We start from the raw sequence: 21,910 nt of genomic DNA, 5'->3' as shown, positions 1-21,910 counted from the left end.
TAACATCAGTGCTCAGATTGCAAGGACTACTTTGACGTTGCAAGAATAAAATCTGCCTACTTCAATACTTTCTAAGATATTTAAATCCAGGTTCAAATAAGATAGTAAATAAGGCATGGTAACTAAATGACTTAATATTATAGTTCACAAACAAATGGAGCCAATGTTAAAATTCTCCTAGCTGAGTAAATGTAAAAGTTGAATTTCATGTCTTGAACTGGTTGTATTTGCATGATATGGAATAATGGAATGGAATACACTTGAAATATAATAACAATATGGTATTTTTTCTAGCAGTTATTCCTAGCAGGAATTCTATGACAAAGATCGTGCATTAATAGTTTACACTGAATTTATTTTTAGTGCATTAAGGAGATGGGAGCAGAGAAAAATCAGGAAACAATGGAGTTATTTATTACATTTGAAATTTGTTGAACATAGAATTAAACTTAAGAATTGAAATATGGACAAAGAACAATTTATGAATGTGTTAACTCTTCTTCCATACAATGAACAGTAGCATACTTTTTAGGTTTTTATATACTCAGAAAAGAAGAAAAAAGCTCTTTAGATATAGTACTGGAGGTAGTTCTTAGTGTAAGTTAGTTGGTAGTTCTTACTTAATCTAAGCCTCTCATTTTACTGATGAGGAAATCGGGGCCCAGAGGATTAAAGAACTTGGCCCAATGTCACACAAATAGTAAGTGGCAAAGCCAGCATTCAGAGCAGGTGCTCTGACCCCACCAACATCCTGTAGTCTTTCCATTACACAGAGCTATTGAGATCTATACTAGTGAGAAGAATACCTATACCAATGAAATAACAGATCCACTAAAGTATTAAATATTTACTTTAATACCAAAAGAATCCATGGTTTAATCCATATGAGTATTTTTTACCAACCTAGGTTGCAAACCCATCTCCAACCTGGCAAGTGATCTTTAATAATTACTGCGGTTAAAAATTGTATTGCAGCTTATCTGGCAATAAGCTTCTCTAAATCCTCATGTAACTGAGGTATGGTCCATTGCTAATGGAGTATGACCTGCCACAGCTTGTGTTCTGCTGGCAAAGATATACACAATAGAAAATGAAAATCGGGGCTCTCTCACAGTGATAAGGATTTTATCCTTTCAGAAGCATACTTTGTAAAGATGTAATAAAAATTTTATCTCGTCAACTAATATGGTACTCAAAATGAGATATAGAGGTTTTTAACCTTGGAACAGAAATAAGTTACTATGAGGCCAAATTTGAGCATATTTAGGTTATTAGTCACAGAAAAGTGTTACCATGACCTATTTTTGTTTACATCTATAATATCTATTATTTCTGTTCTTTATATATAGCAAAAAAAGATGCAAATTATTTAATGATGTTTTGAGAAGCACAGGCTAAAGCGTCCTAAAATAAATTCTTTTTATCGTATTTATAGTATAAATTCAGAGATCAAACTGAAATTCCCAAATGAACATCTTTCTTTATTTCTTCATAGTTCCACCTAGAATCCGCACCACAGAGGTACAATACACAGTCAATGAAAACTCACAAGCTATTCTACCATGTGTGGCTGATGGAATCCCTACACCAGCAATAAACTGGAAGAAAGACAATATTCTTTTAACTAACTTATTAGGAAAATATACAGCTGAACCATATGGAGAACTCATTTTGGAAAATGCAGTTGTAAGTTTTAAAAACCTAAACTGATCGTTAAAGTGTCCCCATACTTTTACTCAAACTGGAAATGTGGTTTTTAGCAATGAGAATACTGACCTATATGTCTAAGTTTGATTTTCATATAAAGTTTTATTTTTTGGTGGGGAACTCTGCCATTCTGTAAGCCTGGGTAGGACAGGTATAATTTTTTAGGACTACCTATACCTTGAATGTTATAAGTCTTTTAAGGTTATTTGTAGCCTTTTCCAAAAGGACGGTTATAAATCAAGGGCTCGATGAGTTTTGTAAGTTAAAACGTTTAATTGTGCTTTCAATATTTGTCAAGTTAAATTGATCCAAACTGAAGGGAGATTCAAAGCACACAAGTTAAACAGTATAGGAAGTAGACCCTGTTTGCCTTCAAACACAGCTCTCTTATGGCCTAAAGATTCCAGTTTTAATAGTTTTTACTTCCTGACAAGTGTTTGTCATTTCAGTCCTACATTTATCATTATCAAGTAATGACAAATAGTTATAGAATGCTTAATATTTACTGGGTATAAAGTATAAGACATAGTCTTTGTCATTAGGAAGCTTACAGTTTAATTTAGTAGAGAAGACAGACATACAAAGATAAAGCATTATATTAGTACATCTTTTAAGTGCCAAATAAAGATACGTACAGTAATTCAATACAACAGTTCAATAGCCATTCAGCACTTACTTCATGCCAAGCGCTGTCCATGGAATACAAAAACAAAAATAAAAATGAAATAGTCACTGCCTTCAAGGAACTTACATTCTACTGAAGTATATACACACGGGAAAGAAAATACAAAGTGCATGTAAAATGAATCCAAAACGATTTGTGGGGGAGGGGATACTGACAGCTAGAGGAGCCAGGAAACACTGATTTTAGGAGGCGGCACTAACAGAGCTTTGAAGGGAGTCAGGGATTCTAAAGGACAGAAGTAAGGAAAGAGATCATTCAAGGGCTGGGAGAAAGTCTGTAAAAAGACTTGTGACCTTGGGCAAGGAAGTCACTTAATATCTGGGTCTGTGTCCTCCTCTGTAAGATGAGGGGGTTGTAAGAGGTGGGCTCTAAGCTGTCTTCCAACACTAAATACCTTTTCCTATGATCCCATGGAAGTGGGAGGTGGAAGGACATTCATGAACAACAAAGAGGCCAGTTTGGCTGGAACGTGGAATGCCTGATAGGGAGGAGCATGAAGTAAGCCTAGAAAGATGGATGGGAACCAGACTACAAAGGCTTTAAATGCCAAGCAAGGGAGTTTTGTCTTTTGTTCCACTGAAGGTTTTTAAGCAGGGTAGTGACTTTGGCAGCTGTGTGAAGGATGGATTCAAGAGGGGAGAGGCTTGACTAAAGGAAAACAAATAGAAGGCTATGGCAATAATCAGATATAAAGAGGATGAAGGTCTGAACTAGGGTGATTTCTGTGTGAGCGAGATGCAAGAGATGTTTTGGAGGTAGAACTAAAAAAAAAAAAAAAAAAGCTGACCACTGATTAGAGACGGGGGAAAGCAAGAGAGAGTGCAAAGTCAAGGGTCAACTCCCAGGCTGTGAAGGGTGCTGGTGGCTTCAACAGAAAGAGGAGAATGAAAAGGAAGGATGGATTCAGGGGAAAAGGTAACAAGTTTTGTTTTGGATATGTTGAGTTTGAGATGCCCTTAGGACATAAAGGTAGAGATTTCTAGAAGGCATGTAGGGATGCATTAGTGAAGCACAGGAGAAAGATGAAATACCCATGCAGATGGGGTTTTCATCTGGCTAAAAATGTTAACTGAACCCACAGGAGCCAAGATCCACAGAAAAGGGGATAAAACTGTAGGGGACAAAGGTCTGAATGATCATCCAGATACTGATGGACATCTTCTGAAGAGAATCCAGGAGGGAGGGATGAACTTGTCCAATTTAAAATTTAAATTTAAAAAATGATGAGCACTGCTAAAAGTCTAATAAAGGTAGTCGATGTGTTTGTAGTAAATATAATTGGATTCTTTTTTCTTTTGATGTTTCACTTTTAGAAAATCTGTTGTTCTTTAAGGCCTCAGTTTTCAGTCGTAAAGCTCCTTTGCAGACTAATTTAACAAATTTAGCCCGTTATAACTGTGCCTGCCCTTTACAAATATCTTTGGCTTGACACAGGCCCACATTTCAGTTTTATTTCTTCTTCTGCTGGTCACTGGGATGCATCTGGTAGCTTTTGCATGCTTTGTCTCAGCCACTTTAAAATCTTTTGGCTTGCCGTTCCCACCTTAGAATTCTAACATGAGAAGAAATGGGAGAGCTCACTCTAAAATCTTTCTCTAGTCAATAATAATATTTGTATGTATAAGTCTTCTCTACTCAATTAGTATTCAACATTGCAGTTAGTCACATTTGCCTTCCTAGAAGCATTTCCCCCCTTTTTCTCACTGTTCTAGGATTCAACCTTCATTCAAAAAATCTGATGCACTGACTGCCAGGAGACTCAAAATATTCAGGTTCACCAGTCATTTGTACAAATATTGTAACAGAGCTTCCTTAGGGGTTTGCTATATCCAGAAAAACTGTATAAGACAGAATAATTTTAAGAATTATTTGTATAGTTCTACATGATGTGCTTTAGCCTTCATTTTTCTTAAATCATTTTTTCACTAGTAATTTTCTGGGTCAAAAAGATGATCAATAAACTTGTAGAAATGTAAGTTGCTTTATAAGTGGGTATGCAATGTCACAGAAGAGTTATGGGTGCTTTTCTTTTCTTTAAGCCTGAGGATTCTGGCAGCTATACGTGTATTGCTAACAATGCAGCAGGTGAGGACACACACACCATCAGCCTGACCGTGCATGTTCTACCCACGTTTACGGAACTTCCCGGAGACATATCTTTAAATAAAGGTGATGAGCTCAGGTTGAGCTGCAAAGCCACTGGCCTTCCACTGCCCAAACTGACATGGACCTTTAACAATAATATTATTCCAGGTAAATGGCATCATTCTGAAAATATCACCTGAGGGCACATGACTTAGCCTTTTCCTCTATACCTCTTTCCACCCTAATTTAGAAATAGAGTAAGTAAGAGCCAGAAGACATGATTGCACAAAACTCAGTGTAAAAACTTTACTGAGACTGTAAGGTATGGTGGATAGAGAGCTGGTGTCACAGACCTAAAATTCACTTCTGACTCATTAACTATATGGCCCTAGGCAAGTGAGGTTAATACCCCCAGAAAATTCTTTAAGATTTTACTTTTCAAGACAGTCAGCCTTGGGAAACAAATTCCTCACTGAGATTTCCCTGTGCAGATGAAATTGGAGGTTCAGAAAACAAAGCAAAACAAAGATGAGCGGTGCTTCAGAATGAACAAAGGGCATGTTTTCATTAAAGAATTATGTGAACACGTTCCACTCCAGCCTGCTACTTAACCAACATCTTAGTTTTTGATGTCACATAACACTATTTTATAAATAGAATTTTTTAGTTTTTGATGATCTATGAATAACTCTAATGTCTGGAGCTTTCTTTACTTTGTTGTGACCATGAAGATAACTCTCCATCTGAAAAAAAATTTTTTATTTGTCACTGACATTTAAGGTTTAACCTTTCTTAATGTCAAAGAATATGTTTGAAAAAATGGCTCTGGGGAATCAATTCCTGCATTGAGGATGTCATAGATAGTATTCGTGCTTCAGTTAAGAATAAAGCTAGATGATCTCTGTGTTACAAACATATCTTGTTACAAACTTATCTTTCCAACCTCAGTACACATGACCTTCTTTCCTGCATGCTACCGTGCAGCCAAATTGCCTTTTTCTGTTCCCCATACACAGCATTTTCTCCTCCATATCCTTCCTTTGCCCTAACTTTCTCCCACGCTGGATGCACTCCCTTCTCCCACGCTGGATGTGCTCCCTCCTCAGCTCCACCTCATAGAATCCTTCCCTCCCTTCAGGATACATCTGCTCTCCCTCCTGCTTGCCTTGTATTTAGTTACTTTGCATTATTTTACTTTTTTCTGTATACATTTTTGATATAACCTATTACTTTCCCAAAAATATAATTTAAATTTCTCAAAAATGAAGATTGTTTTATTTTTTGTCATTGTACCTCCTATGCCTAGCATAGTGCTTGGTATAGGATAGGTGCTGACTGATCGATCAACAAACCTTTGTTCAGCACTGGGGGTGTTGACTTCTAGCCCAATTCAAAACAAAAATTTGTGTCACCATTTGAGAATGCAGAGTAAATATAGTCCCAGATATTATAAAATAAATGATCATGTTGTTATAAAACTGCTACGTACATAACCTTTCTGTTTTCAAATCTGCCGTATTATTTTAATAAAAATGGGAGCTTCTGTCATGTTTCTGATTTAAAATGGGGAAAAGAATAGTTTTGAAATAAAGATAAAATCAGAAATTGCACAAATCAGTCAATAGATATAAAAGTGCCTACTATGTGACACTGTACTAAGTGCTAGGTTTACAAAAAGAAGCAAAAGATGTTTCCTCCCCCCAAGGAGCTTACAGTCTAATGAGGGAGAGAACAAATATGTACAAACAAGCTATATACAGGATAAATAGGAATTAATCAAAAAGAAAGAAGACATTGAAATTAGGAAGGGTTGGAAAATGCTTCTTGCAGAATTTGGGATTTTAGTTGGGACTTTGAAGGAAGCCAAAAAAGGCCAGGAGGCTGAGATGAGGAGAAACAACATTTCAGGCAGGGGAGACAGTCAGAGAGAATACTGTGAACCAAATGGTAAGTGTCTTGTTCATGGAACAGCAAGAAAGCCAGTGTCACTGGATCAAAGAGTGTTCTGAGAGAAAAGTGTGAGAAGACTGAAAAGACAGGAGAGGACTAAGTTATAAAGGTCTTTGAATACTAATCAGAGGGTTATATATTTGATCCTGGAAGTGATAGGGAGCCACTGGAGTTTATGAGTACAGGAGTAACATAGTCAGACCTGCACTTTAGGAAAATCCCTTTAGTGGCTGAATGGAGGATAGGTTGGTATGGGGGACAAGTGTTGGATACCTACTCACTTTGCATGACTCACTCTTCCACCTTACTTCAGCCATGAATACAGATGTATGGCTAATTGAGTCCTATTAAGTCCTCCCTAATTAAGTCACTATCCCACTTACCACAGTGACTCTTCCAAACCGTCTCTTCCATTCTCAAGCCTCCTCCAGGGTCCCCTCTCTCAGCTGAATTTAATTACACTTCATCAAAAAAATGTTAAAGCTCTCTCCTCCCCACATCATCATCTCAAATGTTGTCTGCCACTGTCTCTTTCTTTGTCCATCTCACATAATGAGATGCCCCTTCCTGCCAAAGGAAACCCCTCTACATACCCAAGTGATCCCATTCCATCTTCATCTTCCAAATCTCCATCTATTGGCTCCTTCCCTGCCGCCTACAAATATGTCTGTGTTTACACCATCCTCAAAAAAAGTCCCTTGATCCCTTTTAAAGCTAAACTTTCTGAGAAAGCTGTTTAGAGTAGGTAGCTCTGCTTCCTTTCCTCTAACTCTCTTCTTACTCTTCTTAACTCTTCACAGTCTGACTTCTGACCTCATCATTCAACTGAAATGGTCTCTCCAAAGGTACCCATGATCTCTTAACTGCCAGATCTAATGACCTTTGCTCAGCCCTCACCTTTCTTGACTTTCCTGCAGCCTTGGCCATTGTTGATTATCATGTTCTCCTTGACGCTCTCTTCTCTCTGGGTTTACCTGGCACTGCTCTCTCCTGAATCTCTTCCTACCTATCTTCCCAGTCTTTTGTGCTAGATCCTCATCCAAGTCATGTCCACCAAGCATGAGTGTCCCACAGGGCTCTCATCTTAGCCCTCTTCTTTTCTCCCTGCATATTATTTCACTGGATAATATCATCAATTCCCACAAATTCAATTATCATCTGATGCTGATGATACTTATCCAGTCTTAATCTCTCTGCAAACCTCCAGTCTCCCAACTCCAATTGCTTATTAAATACACCTTGTATTGGATATCCTGTGGACCTCTTAAACCCATGTCCAAAAACGAGCTCAAATTTTTCCTCAACTCCTCCCGCTTCCAAACTTTCCTGTTACTGTTGAGGGTATTGCCATTCTCTCAGTCACCCAGGCTTCAACTAGGTGTCATCCTTGACTGCTCAGTCTTTCTCACTCCCAAAATCCAATCCATTGTCAAGGCCTGTCAGTTTTACCTTCGTAACATCTGACTTGTTCCTCCCTTCTCTTCTCTAGCACTGCCACTGTGCTGGTACATGTCAGTGTCATCTCACTCCTGTGGTATTACAATAATTCAGGAGTATTATTACAATTATTGTTTTGTCTCCTTGCCATAAATCTCTTCTGAATCATCTGTCAAAATGATCTTTCTAAAGTGCAGGTCCAACCATGTCACCACCACCCTTCCCCTCCCACTCAGTAAAGTTCAGTGGCTCCCTATTTACTCCAGGGTCAAATACAAAAGTTTCTGTTAAGCATTCAAAAGGTTTCATAACCTAGCCCCACAACAACCACTTTTCCAGTCTTCTAACACTTCCCTCTGCCCTACTTCCCTCTCTCCGCCCCCCTCACACACATGCACACATGCGCGCGCACATACGCATACATACTCTTCAATCCAATGATACTGGCCTCCATGCTGTTCCTCCAACAAGACATTCCATCTCTAGATTCTAGGTATTTCCTTGCCTAGAATGTTCTGCCTCCTCATCTCTGCATCCTGGCTTTTTTAAAATCCCAGCTAAAATCCTACCTTCTATAGCAAGGCTTTCCCAATCCTCTTTAATGCTAACACTTTCCCTAGCTTGATGATTTCCACTTTATACTACATATGGCTTGTTTGTACACAGTTTTTTGCATGTAATCTCCCCCATTAGATTATGAACTCCTTGAGAGCAGGGACTTTTTTTTTAATTTTCTTTGTATCTGCAACACTTTGCAAAGTACCTGGCATATATTAGGTCCTTACTAAATATTTATTGACTAAATGATATAGAGGGAAGTGAGCAGAACCAGGTGAACAGTTTATAAAAAAAAACATTTATAAAGAAAAACAACTTTGGAATGCTTAAAAACTCTGATCAAAGCAATGATCAGCCACATTCCTGGAGAATCTATGATTCAAGAATGATACCCATCCCCAATGTAGACAAAATGAAATAAAGATGAAAAAGACATATGTTTTTTGAAAAAAAGCTGCTTTGTGGATTTATTTTACTTGATTATGCTTATTTGTAACAACTGAGGAACAAGATAAGTTTGGGACCAAAGGAGAATTAGAAAGAGCGATATATCCCCCAAAATAGCTTTAAACTGAATAGGAGAAAGTGGAAGTTCAGAAGGAAACAGGAGGTTTTGGAAATGACATATTGAATTTTTTTTTTTAAAACAAATGATATAAAATAGAAATTCTTGTTTCCATATATATTCCTTTTTGGTATTCTTCTGTGTATGGGGCAGCTGGGTGGTGCAGTGGATAGAGCACCAGTGCAGGAGTCAGGAGGACTTGAGTTCAAATCTCACCTCAGACACTTGACACTCACTAGTTAGTGCAAGTCATGTCATCATTTCTCTGAGGGCGTGGTCTTCTTCGGCCACGAAGGGCAAACACATTCTTCTGTGTATATAGCAATGTTCTTTTCTGATGCTTGAACTCACAATAAGAAAGTAAATAATATAAAAAAAACAAAAAAAAAGGGATAGGGATTTGACCTGAGATTTCATTGATCTAACTCCTGAATGAGGAAACTCCCTCCACCACTGCAGGTTGTCATGTTTTCTATATCTTAGATATTTGGAAAGTTATCTAGAGCATGGCTTATCCATGGTTATACAGTCAGTATAAGTTGGAGGCAGGACTTGAACCCTGGTCTTCCTGGCTTTAAGCCAGGTCTCTAAACTCTGATCAAACAATGTATCTTAGTCAGCTTTTAGAGAAATTCCAGGCACAAAAAGTATACTGTGAATGCAAAATAATTTTCCAACTGGTGTTAGTTTTAATTCTAAAAACTTCTCTTTTCCTCTCGTTTTTTTAAAATATACCCATAGGAATATTAAAAAGCAAAGTCTTCAACCTACTGATGGGACTCTTTTCATTCTCTTCCCATTGCTTTATAAATGAGGCAGCTAGGTGGCCCAGTGGGGGTAGAGTATTGAAACTGGAGGAAAAAAGACCCTAATTAAATTCTGGCCTCAGATACATACTAGTTGTGACACAGGGCAAACCATGCCTCTGTCTGCCTTGCATTCCTCCTGTATCAAATGAGGATAATAATGGCACCCACCTCTCAGAATTGTTGTGAGGATCAAATGAGATGATTATAAAGTACTTTCTAAGGAAGTACATGAATGCTAGATATTATTATATATCTAACCATAGATCTACAGTATATTTAGCTTTCATAAATTGCTTAAGGATTTACCATATTTGCAAATACATTTGTTCAATTTCTTAATTTCTCTCCTCAGCACAGTTTGACAGTATAAATGGACACAGTGAACTCATTATTGAGAGAGTATCAAAGGATGACTCTGGCACTTATGTATGTACTGCAGAAAACAAAGTTGGTTTTGTCAAGGCTATTGGATTTGTTTATGTGAAAGGTAGGTGTAAGTATGATATAGGATACATTACTTTTTAAAATGAGCATTTTATATTTTAATTTCACGTATTTAGCAAACTTCTCCTCTTATGAGTCATGATAGTGCGGCCATGATGGTGGTGTGTTCTCAAGGCCTGTGCCAGCTGAGCTTAAGGTTGAGCAGATCCTACCAAGCTAAAAAGGCTTTGAGTACAACTGGTATGACAAGAAGCATATAGAAACTATCTACTGGTTATTTGTTAAACAATTGTAGAAGTGATCATCTTTAAAGAAACAGTGATATATATATATATATAGATATATAGATATATACATACACACACATACACATACATATATATGTATGTATGTATATAATATATGTGGGTGGGTGTGTATATGTACATGTATACACATATACACACACATGTGGATGCGCTGATGTGTGTATATATCTGAATTTGTCTAATCCCCCTTTTAACTTGCAAATCAAACCCAGACAGACGACTGATTTTCTTTCTTTGTATCAATACTATATTTTATATGTAAAAATACAAAGGCGGAATCATTTATTGCAAATGTTTTTCAAGGAATAAAAGAAAATTAGTGAATTTTATAACTTGCATACATAATATATAGGTAAGCTTTTATACTCTGCTTACTGCATCATCCAACTATGGTTCCCCATCCCTTCTTTACAATAATGATAAAGATTTATATAACCCTTTCAGATTTGCAGAATTCTTTACTTATTTTAGTTGATCCTTATAGCAACTCTGAGAGATAGGTACTATTATTATTATATTCCTATTTACAGATGAGAAAGTTGAGGCAGACAGAAAGAAGTTAAGTGACTTATCCATGGTCACACAACTAATAAACATCCTAGGTAGAATTGGAACTCAGATTTCCCTAAGTCCAAGTCCACCACTCTAGCCCCTATGTCACCTAGCTACATCTTAGTGATTATAATTTATGTGTATGTGTGTGTGTATATAAATATATTTCAATGCAAATCTAAAAATTTTTTTTCTTTTTGCCTAATGACTTTTAGACAGACAACTTTTGTCAATAGCTCTTAGAGTAATCCGTATCCCTTCTTATGTCTTACATGTTCAAAGAGTGCCAATTGCTTAAAGGATCCAGCTAACTAGAGTTTTACTGTACTGTCTAAAACCTGCAATAATACTGTCAATTTGTTTATCCACCCAATTTTATTTCGTAGCTTTGTCTGCTTTAGAGGCAAAACAAGATTAAGGGTTTGGGCCTCAAATAGCAATACAATATGCAAACCGATTATTTACTACCTATGTTATACAGACTTTTTTAAACAAAACAGATGTTTGTCAATTATGTAGTTCCTTTGATTGTCAGCTGAGAAGATTCAGGAAGCTCCCAAAGTGGACATTTTAGCTGGACAGGCTGTTTACACTGTTCATTGAAAAAGATAACTGTAAAATCACTGCTTGCTTTGTATTGGTAGACAATGCCTAGAATTATTTTTATTTGTATTTAGCTTTCAAGTATCTGTCTTATGTTCATATATTTTCCTCTCAGAACCTCCAGTTTTCAAAGGGGACTATCACTCTAATTGGATTGAGCCCCTTGGAGGTAATGTGATCCTGAATTGTGAAGTTAAAGGTGACCCACCACCAACAATACAGTGGAGTAGAAGTGGAGTTGGAATACAGATAAGCAGTAGGATCCGACAGCTCAGCAATGGTTCCTTGGCCATCTATGGCACTGTAGTAAGTCATACGGATGCTTATATGTGGGTACTAAAACAGCTATGGGCAGATCTCAGCTCACCATAAAGTCAGTACTGAATTGGAAACTTTTTTCCTAAATGGTAATTTTAAATCATGAAATATGAGCCAACAATGTGTTATATAAAAAAATTAAGTATACAGAATGTTATGTTCCACTTCATTAAGCAAATAAAAGATCACAGGATCTGTTTGCAGCTTTGAGATTCAGTCAGAACACATTAATTAAAAGCCTACTGTATGCCAGACACTATGCTAATACAATGAAAGACAAAAGACCCTCCTTCCCTCAAGGAGCTCGTATAATGGAGAAGACAACGCATTAAAAAGAAGCTTAAAATGGCTGGAAAGGGTCCTGACACAGAAGTATGATGAAATCCAGAGGAGTACATCTGGGTGGGAAATGAAGAGGTGGTCAGTCTGGGTACCCTTCTTAAATGGATGGATGATCTGGGTGGAACCTAGCTCTCTACCCTAGACCATCAGAGCAAACATGAAGTCCCAGGGACGACAGATATTGATCATGTGTGAGTCTCAAGGCTGGTGTGATCTTGCAGGATGGGCTTGGTGACATGACTTTTAATATAGGATAGTTCTGATCATTTAGGCTATCAAAAGACTTTTAATATAAATTCAGCTATCCAAAAAATGATTCTCAAAATTACTACTTTAAATTCTTTCACTCCTAGTACCATCTCTATGCCCCATTTCTCCTAGCAAATTCTCATTAAAATCTATATATCAGTAGTTTGTTGGTGCATGCATGTTTCATAAAGCACTTCAGATGTTTTCAAGGACCAATTATCTTAAATATATATTTGATAAAAATATGTGTTCCTGATCACCAAATTCAGTGCTTTTTTTTCCTGTTTTTGATAAATCTATTCCTTCTTGAAATTATCCCTTTTTTTCTTTCCTTTAGGTCATTTTCTTTAACATTTTCATGTAAAAATAAACATTTACCCCAAGATCCAGCTCTAGTCCTTTGCTATCTTTTTCTCTATATTCTGTCAGGGGTTGTATCCATGCCCATCACCTCTATTCATTTTCTAATATTATCGTCAGCCCTAATGCCTCTCTGAAGTACCTACACTGTATTTGCAATAGCCTGTTTGAGTTTTTTAAATAAATGTCCCACTACCACCATCATCATCAACATGTCTAAATTTAAATCTTATCTTTTTCCCTCACCTGAACTTCCTTAATTCTCTTATGGGTACCACCTTTATCCCAGGCTTGAAAAGTCAGAATCATTTGGGACTCTTTCCTCTTTTGTGCCTTCCATATTCTGTCAATCACTAAAGCCTGTCAAATTGTCCTTCAAATTATCTTTCACACCCATCTCTTTCTTTCTGTTTCCACTGCCATTCTTCTAAGGCCCTTATCCCCCCACTCTAAGAAAATTTCAATAGCCTTCTATTCTTTTTTCTTCCCCACCTCTTTTCCCTTGACACTTGCACCTACCTTACTCTACACGAACTTATCAGTCTTCCTAAACCTTCCCTCTGTTCGTGTCACTCATTTTCTCAGAAACCTTCAATATCCCACTATTGACTCTAGGATCAAGTCTTCTTTCCTCCTTTCCCAAACCTAAGTGAACCGACATTCCTGGGCTTTTTGCCTATCATTTTCTCTTACTGTTAATCACCTACTCATGGTGGGTGCTTAATAAAAAAAAAAGTTCTCTTTAAGTTAGTGAAAATATTTTTAAGGTAGCATTGAGAGTAGCTACTTTAACTGGTAATTTATTCTTCTCTAGCAAGTGAGTACCAAGAAAGGTGTTGTTTTTCTGCTTAAAAACAACACGCTCCATGAGAAAGGACAAGTTGGTATTTTTTTAAAAAACTGGTCTGAGAAAGACTAAAATGAAGGTACTATTCCTCTCTTAAATGCTTGCTTTCATGAATACGGTCTCACATATACTAATATGTCGTGGAAAAGTTATGACATAGAGTTCATATCTTTGTAAAACTCTTTCTCTCTATAGAATGAAGATGCTGGTGACTATAAATGTATAGCTACAAATGACGCGGGTGTGGTGGAGCGCAGTATAACGTTAACACTTCAGAGTAAGCCACAGAATTAAATGTCATTCATGTTGAGAAACATTACCCAGAATTTTTCTACTTCTTTAACCATTTTTTTATGTTGGGGATTAGAGTGTGTGTAAATGAACAAAGTCTTGATCATTTCTAAATGGTTCTTTTAGAACTTTACTATTATCTATGTTCAGCATCATGTGTGTTATAACAGGCAGAGAACTGGATTTAGAGTTAGAAAGCATGGGTTCAAAGGTTGACTCTGCTACTTAGTAACTGTATAGCCTTAGACAAGTCACCTCTGTCTAGGTCTCATTTTCCTCATTAGAAGAAGGAGTTGAACTAGATAACTTTTCCAGCCCCAACGCCTATGAAAGCAATAATTTGCCTATACCTTCCATAATTCTTGGACATTGCTGAGTACAGAGTATGACCTCAATAAATACTCTTTCAATTTCACTGAATTACATTTGCTCAACTAAACTGCATTAAGTGACAGAAAATACTTTTCATTTAAATGTTAATGTTATAGTCTGAGTCAAAGAATGCATTGTCATTGCTTTGTACCCCCTACAAATTATTAATAAAGAATAATTATATTTATAATGTTAAAATTATTTGTCTATTGCCCAAAAAATTATGAAAGCAAGAGAAGGCAATATTCACCCAATCAAATATCGGTGGGTGGAACTCAAGAGTATATTCCACTTTTTATGTAATTTGAACTGAAGTTTTCATTTCTTTAAGAAATACTTAAAGGAGAAAAAAATATCACAAATTATTGTCAGACAGAGAAAAGCTATGAAAATTTACTAGTATCAGTGGGTGTATGACAGCAAAGGTATTTTTGAGGGTTAATTAATGCATATGTTTGTGTATGTGTACGACAGTCTCTCCAAATGTTATTACATCATCTGTATTCTATGCTGAGGTGAAACTTGGACTTTGTTGTTAAAATAAGGTGTGCTAAAGCTAAAAATCTGTGTATTTCTTGTCAGGTCCTCCAATTATCACTGTTGAGCCAATGGAGACGATTACCAATGCTGGCAGCACAATTGTGCTGAACTGCCAAGCAATTGGAGAGCCTCCACCAACCATTGAATGGTCTCGCCAGGGACGTCCCCTCTTCTGGGATGACAGAGTTACTCTACTGTCCAACAATTCTTTGCGGATTACTGTAGCTCAGAAAGAAGATACTTCTGACTATGAATGTGTAGCTAGAAACTTGATGGGCTCAGTCCTTGTCAGAGTACCAGTCACTGTACAAGGTAAGTAGCCAAAAAGCTGAATATTAGGTCATAAAGGCTAAGGAAATTTAAATCCTCTGGTACAGGAAAAATCCTGACTCTTGTTTTCCTTTTACTTAAAGCACTTTTATATTTCAGTACAATCATAAAATTGTAGAGTATTAGAGTAGAACAGTAATCTTAGATATTCCCCCTTTGACAACATGAGGAAAATCTGGCCATAGAGAGTAATACCAGCTAGCATTTGTGAAGTGCTTTAAGGATTTCAAAGTGCTCTTTACACATTATCTCACTGACCCTTCACAACAACCCTGTGAGGTAGGTACTACAGGTATTATTATCTCTGTTTTACAGATGCAGAAACTGAGGCTCAGAACAATTAAATGACTTGCCCAAGGTCACACAGCTAGTAAGTATCAGAGGCGAGACTCAAACCCCAAATCTCTTCTGCCTTTACGATGATCATGCAGTCCACTAGTGACTTACTCAAAGTTTGTCATATAAGGACTAGTTAGTATGAAGGTCATCTACCTATATGATCAGTTCTATGCTTTTTCTGCTTCTCTATGGCAATATGATAGGTTCAATATTATAGTACAGTTTTATAAGCCCAGAGCTCAACATGTAATTCATGTATATACAAGGCTAAATTAACATTTAGAAACTCCAAAATAAATTTATCTTGGCCATCTAGTATCAACTCAATGAACCTCATCTTCTAAAATCAATTATTTACTCTTTAGTTAAATGTTTTCTATTCAGATTGATCTTAAGTAGTAGGCAAGAAATCAGGTTATAGCCCAAGTTTTCAAAAAAAAAGTCTTTAATCTTCCCAATAATTCCATCAAAGAGGGGATACCATGAAAGACAAAGACAGTTCCTGCCCTCAGGAAGCTCTCATTCTAATGGCAATTACAGTTTGTAAGCAAATAAGTGTGTAGAAGATACACACGGAACAGACAGAAAATAACTTCAGAGAGAAAGACGCTAGCAGAGTGATTGGTACATAGTAAATACTTGATAAATAGCAAACGACTGACTCTTATTTTCCCCTTAGCTTTGTTTTCTCTTAGCTTTTTTCTCTTAGCTATTTTCTCTTAGCTTTGTTGTACTTCTTTCAGGATCCCCCATACCACTCAACCAAGAGATAATTCTCCTTAAAGAAGCTCTTTTCTAGCACAAGTACAAAATGATGTCTCCTACCCACAAAAGTTTTGGCCAATCAAATAGCCTTCTGTCCCTGAGACTTAATCTCTGATCCTTGAGAAGCTTCTAATGGACCGAAAAGTACCCAGTCCCAAGAGATGCACTCATCCTGTCTAAGACAGGTCAATGGCAAGTCTGCACCCTCCACTAGGAGATTGTCTGATCAGCCTCTTGTATTTGTGTTTTCAGTCTCTCCCTTTCTACAAGTTAGTTCCTTCCCCTTGACCTGAAAACATATTTAGATATTCCTCATCCTCAAAACAAACAAAATATTAAGTACTCACTATGAGCTATCCCCTTAAACTCCTATTCCATATCTCTTCTCCCTTTCACTGTGACAGAATTCTAGAAAGCTACTCATCTACTTCCTCATCTCTTTGAATCATGCACAATGAACTGAGTTTAAACTGTTTTCTTGAAGACCATTCATGACTTGATAATTATCAAATCCAACTCCCCATTTTCTAGATGAAGAAAATGAATTTCATAATGGCCAAAAGACTTGCCTAAGTCCGTCTACCTAGCAGGAGTCAGAGGAAAGATTTGAATCAAAGATTTCAAGTCCTACTGCAGTGCTCTTTACCCTAAATACACTGACTGTCAACTACTGTGTATACCTTTGTTGATACTGTGTTCTTTTGTTTTGTATTATAGTTATGTGAGTATATGCCTTACTTCTTTTAGGGCTGGCCTGACAGCCAGAAGAGTCACAAGCCAATAAGCATTTATTAAGTGTCTACTAGGTGCCAGGCACTATCCTCAGGTGAGGCCTGAGAGCATTGTCTCCTCTGACGCTTAACTAGCTATGTGACCACAGCCAATTCACCACCTTTCTGAGCTTTGTTAGAAAAATGAGCATAATAAGAGCATTTGGAAGAGTTGTTGGGAGGATCAGATGATATAATGCATTTTAAAAACTTGAAGTGTTATGAAAATGTCAATTACGTTTTCATCATTATTAATGTTCCCTCATTCTGGTCTTTTTGGATGATAGAAATACTGAGGATAAATTGATATTCTACTATTATTGAAGTACATTTCATATTCTGTGGGAAATTGCTCAGGTAGCTAAAATGATTGTTTTTTATAATTAAATGAATATTGGGAGGTAAGTTTATCTTCTGTAGACTAACTGAATCTTCTAGACAACCCCAGTAACAGACAGAATGAAAGGGCTGATATAGCTCATCGTACTGAGAGAGACAATTGGAGGAAGGATATTCAGGGTAGGAGAAACCTGCTGTGAAAGCTTAAAGATTTTAGGCCCCCAGTGAAAAGAGATATGAGATAGAAGATCAAGTTTTCTAGGAAAGGTGCATTGAGGAATGAGATTTTGAACAAAGGGTAGAGGATTAATTAGCCTTTGGAAAAAAGGAGAGCTACAAATGAACTGGTAGAGAATACACTTTGTAAAATAGTTTACTGGAGTGGTTGCTGGAAAGTATCTAATGAGTCAAACTAAAATAAATCAACTTTTTAGGGTTTGGTTTTGTTTTTAATAAAGCAAGACCATAGAAAAAGATGATAGGATGGGTACGACAAAAGTGTCTCTACCCTCCAACCCATTTCCATTCCTGAAACCTACCAATCATCAGGTAGCTATGTCAGATATTATAAAGCTTTGTCTTCCAGTTCTCTCTGGCAAAAAATGTTTTCCTCCTGTGAACTCCCACAGAATTTGATCTTATTTTTGAGTGTCTCTTAGAGCCTTTCATAATTTCTTGCTTAACACATTTTTTTAATTGTCATTGAATTTATAACTGACTTTAGGTGTTTGGGTTTTTTTCAGTGCATGGTGGGTTTTCAGAATGGTTTGAATGGAGACCCTGTAGTGTCACCTGTGGTCAAGGTGTTCAGAAAAGAATTCGTCAGTGCAATAACCCCTTTCCAGCCAACGGTGGAAAGCCTTGCCAAGGCCCAGATTCAGAAATGCGCAACTGTCAAAACAAACCTTGCCCAGGTAGATTTTGATAATCACTAATAGATATGTATTTTTCAGATTCCCATATCTTAGTCATACTTATGGACTTCCTTAGAGCTTTAATTGAAACTGATTTCACAGTGAAAATTTTTATCCTTATTTAGTGGATGGCAATTGGTCAGAATGGAGCTCTTGGGAAGAGTGTACAAGGACTTGTGGACAAGGAAACCGAACCAGGACCAGAAGTTGTAATAATCCCCCAGCTCAGCATAATGGAAAACCATGTGAAGGAAATGCTGTGGACATATTCATGTGTAACACTAAACCTTGCCCAGGTAAGAATATGCACAGTAACATGCAACATGACTTAAAATGTGTGTATTCAACACGGGTTGGACCTATTTCATGAATCAGAGATACTTCCAAAGTGGAAACCCCTTTCAATGATTGTTTGTTTGTTTTTTTCCCTTTCACTGATGTTGACCAGCAACTCTATAACTTAAGAGACTTAGAAAGGTAGATGCCTGAGACACAGAGACTAAGGGTTTGGTCCACTGTCACATATCCAAAATGATTCCAGTCAAATTAAGTCTGATCTGTGCCAGATACTGTGCTAAAATTTCAGAAACCAGACATGAATCCACATCCTCATGACTCCAAGAGTGGCTCTCTATTTATTATGCCTGGATGTTTTTCTAAGATGTAAATATACTGTTCTTTGTCATTGCATTTTCTTCCTTTTCATAAATACATTTTCTCACTTCCATTCTTGGGTTCATTCATTATATGTCCTCAACTCTGTTCCAGGGGAATATAGGGATAGTAAATGTTTGGATTTTGCCCAAAGTAGCACATAAAAATATTTCAACTAAAAAAAAAAAATAGTCCCTAGGTTTGTTTTCCTTCACAAAGTTGATGAAATAGATTTGGGGGCAGATCTTTGTAGCACTGAAGAATTCTAGAGCTGGAAAGCAGCTCCAAGACTTTCTGGTCCAGGAGTGGGGAACCTGCAGCCTCAAGGCCACATGTGACCTTCTAGGTCCTCAGGTGCAACCTTCTGAATGAGTCCAAGTTTTACAGAACAAATCCTTTTATTAAGAGGATTTATTCTGTGATGTTTGGATTCAGTCAAAGGGCTGCGCTTGAGGACTAGATGTGTTCTTGAGGCCACAGGTTCCCCCCCTATTCTGGTCTATCATTTTACTTGTAAAAAAGTGAGACCCAAAGATGACTTGTCCGAGGTCACCCTAAGTCAGAGCAGAGATAGGAGTAATGAACCTAGAAGCAGAACTCTTGCTTTCTTTTGGTGTATTAATCAATCATTTCAATTAGCTATCATGTATTAATTGTCCATTGTGTACAAAATAATGGGTTCTAGGTACTGTAGGAGATAAAGATTGCATGCTGTTGTCCTCAAGGAGCTTATAAGGCTAATAGGAGAGCTAAAACATGAACCCAAGTAGAATATGACAAATGATCAAAGAAAGGTTCAATCTTTGTTTCCCTGGCCACTGACTCCCTCATCTAGCTGTATTTAAAAAGATAAGAGGGTTAGAGGTGCAAGAAGTAAAGATGGACCCCAGCATCTGAGGAGATTTAAGAGACAGCTACACTTCTGTCTGAGAAAAATAATTCTTATATGATAGAGAATATTGGTTGTCTGCAAAAAAATAAAAGTAAACAATGAAGTAACCACCTAAAATAAAATTTACTAAATTTATTGTGTGTTTCTTTAAAATTTTCCATCAGAAGCCATCCAAAAGTGCAATGAATATATTTTAAACTGTCATGTGGGAAACTGTGACCTGCCTATAAGGTAGTGCTGTAATGACCAAAACATGAGGTGACAGAAAATGAACACAGGAAAAGCTTTTATCAGTGTGACTCCAGCACTGTCTGAAGGAGAGAGTGCTGCTCCAACACAAACTACTAGCTAAAGGGATAGAAATTTCCCTAGAATAGAAAAGGATGACATATTAAGCTATGTACACATTAACAGTTATCTACATGTTAACAATTAGTTGATTGTCTATACTTTTCATTTGCAATGTTATAGCCCTAGCACACTATTTTCACATAAATACTGTTTAAGGCCCTTAGAGAAACTGATGTTTCAGTGCCACCATTCCATATGGAAATCAGGAGCACTGCATGAGCTAAGTATCCTGGAAGCCCTCTTAACACTGAAAGTAAAGTTCATCTGCCACCGATTAAAGGCATTCAATTCTCAGTTATTTACACAGAGTAAACAGTCACTCTGATTCTCAACTCTGTGCATCCGTCCACCTGACAGGATATATGATGTTGTTCCAGTCATGTAGTCCAATGATGTCATGTATTAAAGATATCAAAAGGAAAACACTAATATATCTTCTTGGAAACTTTTGGTCAGTTCTTGCTGTAATTTAGGAAATGGGTTAGAGTCTAATTCAGGACATTTTAATTCATGAACATTATGTAATGGAGAAAAATATTTTAGAAAGAGTTACTGCTAAGGAAATAATCATTTTATTATGAATGCAAATGCAAACTCTGTTATGGAATTAAAATAGCTCTGTAACACATAGAACTTCCTCAACATTCAGCCTAAATTTTCCTTCCTGAAAAACCTACTTTGGCTTCAACGTCATTTAGCAAGGTCACCCTCTGACCTGTAGTTACTGTCACTTTCTCCCAACTGTTCTCCATCACACTGACAATAAAGCGCTGATAGAACAGATTGCCTGGTGACTTTGTAAGCATTCAATCTGTGCCTACGTATAGCAGCTTGACTGAATTAAGTTTAAAATTTTGTGCTGTTGTTTAAAAGCTACTAAATAATGTTTGATTGGATGTGTCTTATTTGAACCATTTTTCTGGCATCAAATCAGCCACAGAATTTTGGAATTTCTCTACCAACAAGTTCTCATAGGAAACTGAGATGAAAAAGAAGTTGTTTCTCTCTCTTTTTTTTTTAATAGTAAAGAAAATTAATGATTTTACTTCTTTGCTGTGGACATATACTAGTTTGTATGACTAGAGTTTTTGTTAATTTTTTTAAACATAGAGAAACATGATTTTGTGATCTGGTACTTTGTCCTTGGTATGTTCTCAGTTCAAGGAGCGTGGAGCAGTTGGCTGCCCTGGGGGTCATGTAGTGAAAGTTGTGGGAAAGGTACTCAGACAAGAATGAGGTTGTGTAATAATCCTCCGCCATCATTTGATGGAGCCTACTGTGATGGAGCTGAAACACAAATGCAAGTTTGTAATGAAAGGCCCTGCCCAGGTATAGTATAAAAAAATTACGTATGCCTTTAAAAAATAAAAATATAGTGACTGATGATAACTGACATTTGTATAACACATCAAAATTTTAAAAACACTTTATGTGCATTATTTTCTGTGATCTTAATAAACACTATGAAGTCAGTACTTCTGGTATTATTATCACCATGTATTCCATGTAAACAAACTGAGGCTCAGGCTGGTTG

The 21,910-nt window shown here is 36.9% G+C and overlaps 1 protein-coding gene and 1 long non-coding RNA gene across 4 annotated transcripts in view; one reads left to right on the top strand and one right to left on the bottom strand.

The window, feature by feature from the left end:
• LOC140529609 (uncharacterized) overlaps window positions 1-21,910 on the bottom strand; it is a 196,585-nt gene that overhangs the window by 26,621 nt on the left and 148,054 nt on the right. The window lies entirely within an intron of this gene.
• Window positions 1-21,910, top strand: part of HMCN1 (hemicentin 1) — a 487,951-nt gene that overhangs the window by 410,956 nt on the left and 55,085 nt on the right. For 2 of the 3 annotated variants that reach the window (XM_072648379.1, XM_072648380.1), the window contains exons 82-90: window positions 1,496-1,686; window positions 4,432-4,645; window positions 10,149-10,283; window positions 11,819-12,009; window positions 14,015-14,096; window positions 15,065-15,334; window positions 18,309-18,479; window positions 18,605-18,775; window positions 21,535-21,705. In XM_072648379.1, coding sequence (XP_072504480.1) covers window positions 1,496-1,686; window positions 4,432-4,645; window positions 10,149-10,283; window positions 11,819-12,009; window positions 14,015-14,096; window positions 15,065-15,334; window positions 18,309-18,479; window positions 18,605-18,775; window positions 21,535-21,705 — 1,596 coding nt within the window. Of the gene's footprint in view, window positions 1-1,495; window positions 1,687-4,431; window positions 4,646-10,148; window positions 10,284-11,818; window positions 12,010-14,014; window positions 14,097-15,064; window positions 15,335-15,667; window positions 15,723-18,308; window positions 18,480-18,604; window positions 18,776-21,534; window positions 21,706-21,910 lie in introns of those variants that run through there. The other variant, XM_072648381.1, reaches the window with a different exon arrangement.

Source organism: Notamacropus eugenii, chromosome 2, assembly GCF_028372415.1.
Source record: "Notamacropus eugenii isolate mMacEug1 chromosome 2, mMacEug1.pri_v2, whole genome shotgun sequence".
NCBI classification, from domain to species: Eukaryota; Metazoa; Chordata; class Mammalia; order Diprotodontia; family Macropodidae; genus Notamacropus; species Notamacropus eugenii.
The sequence above is the reverse complement of the archived record's forward strand: the minus strand, read 5'-3'. Positions and strand labels throughout refer to the sequence as shown.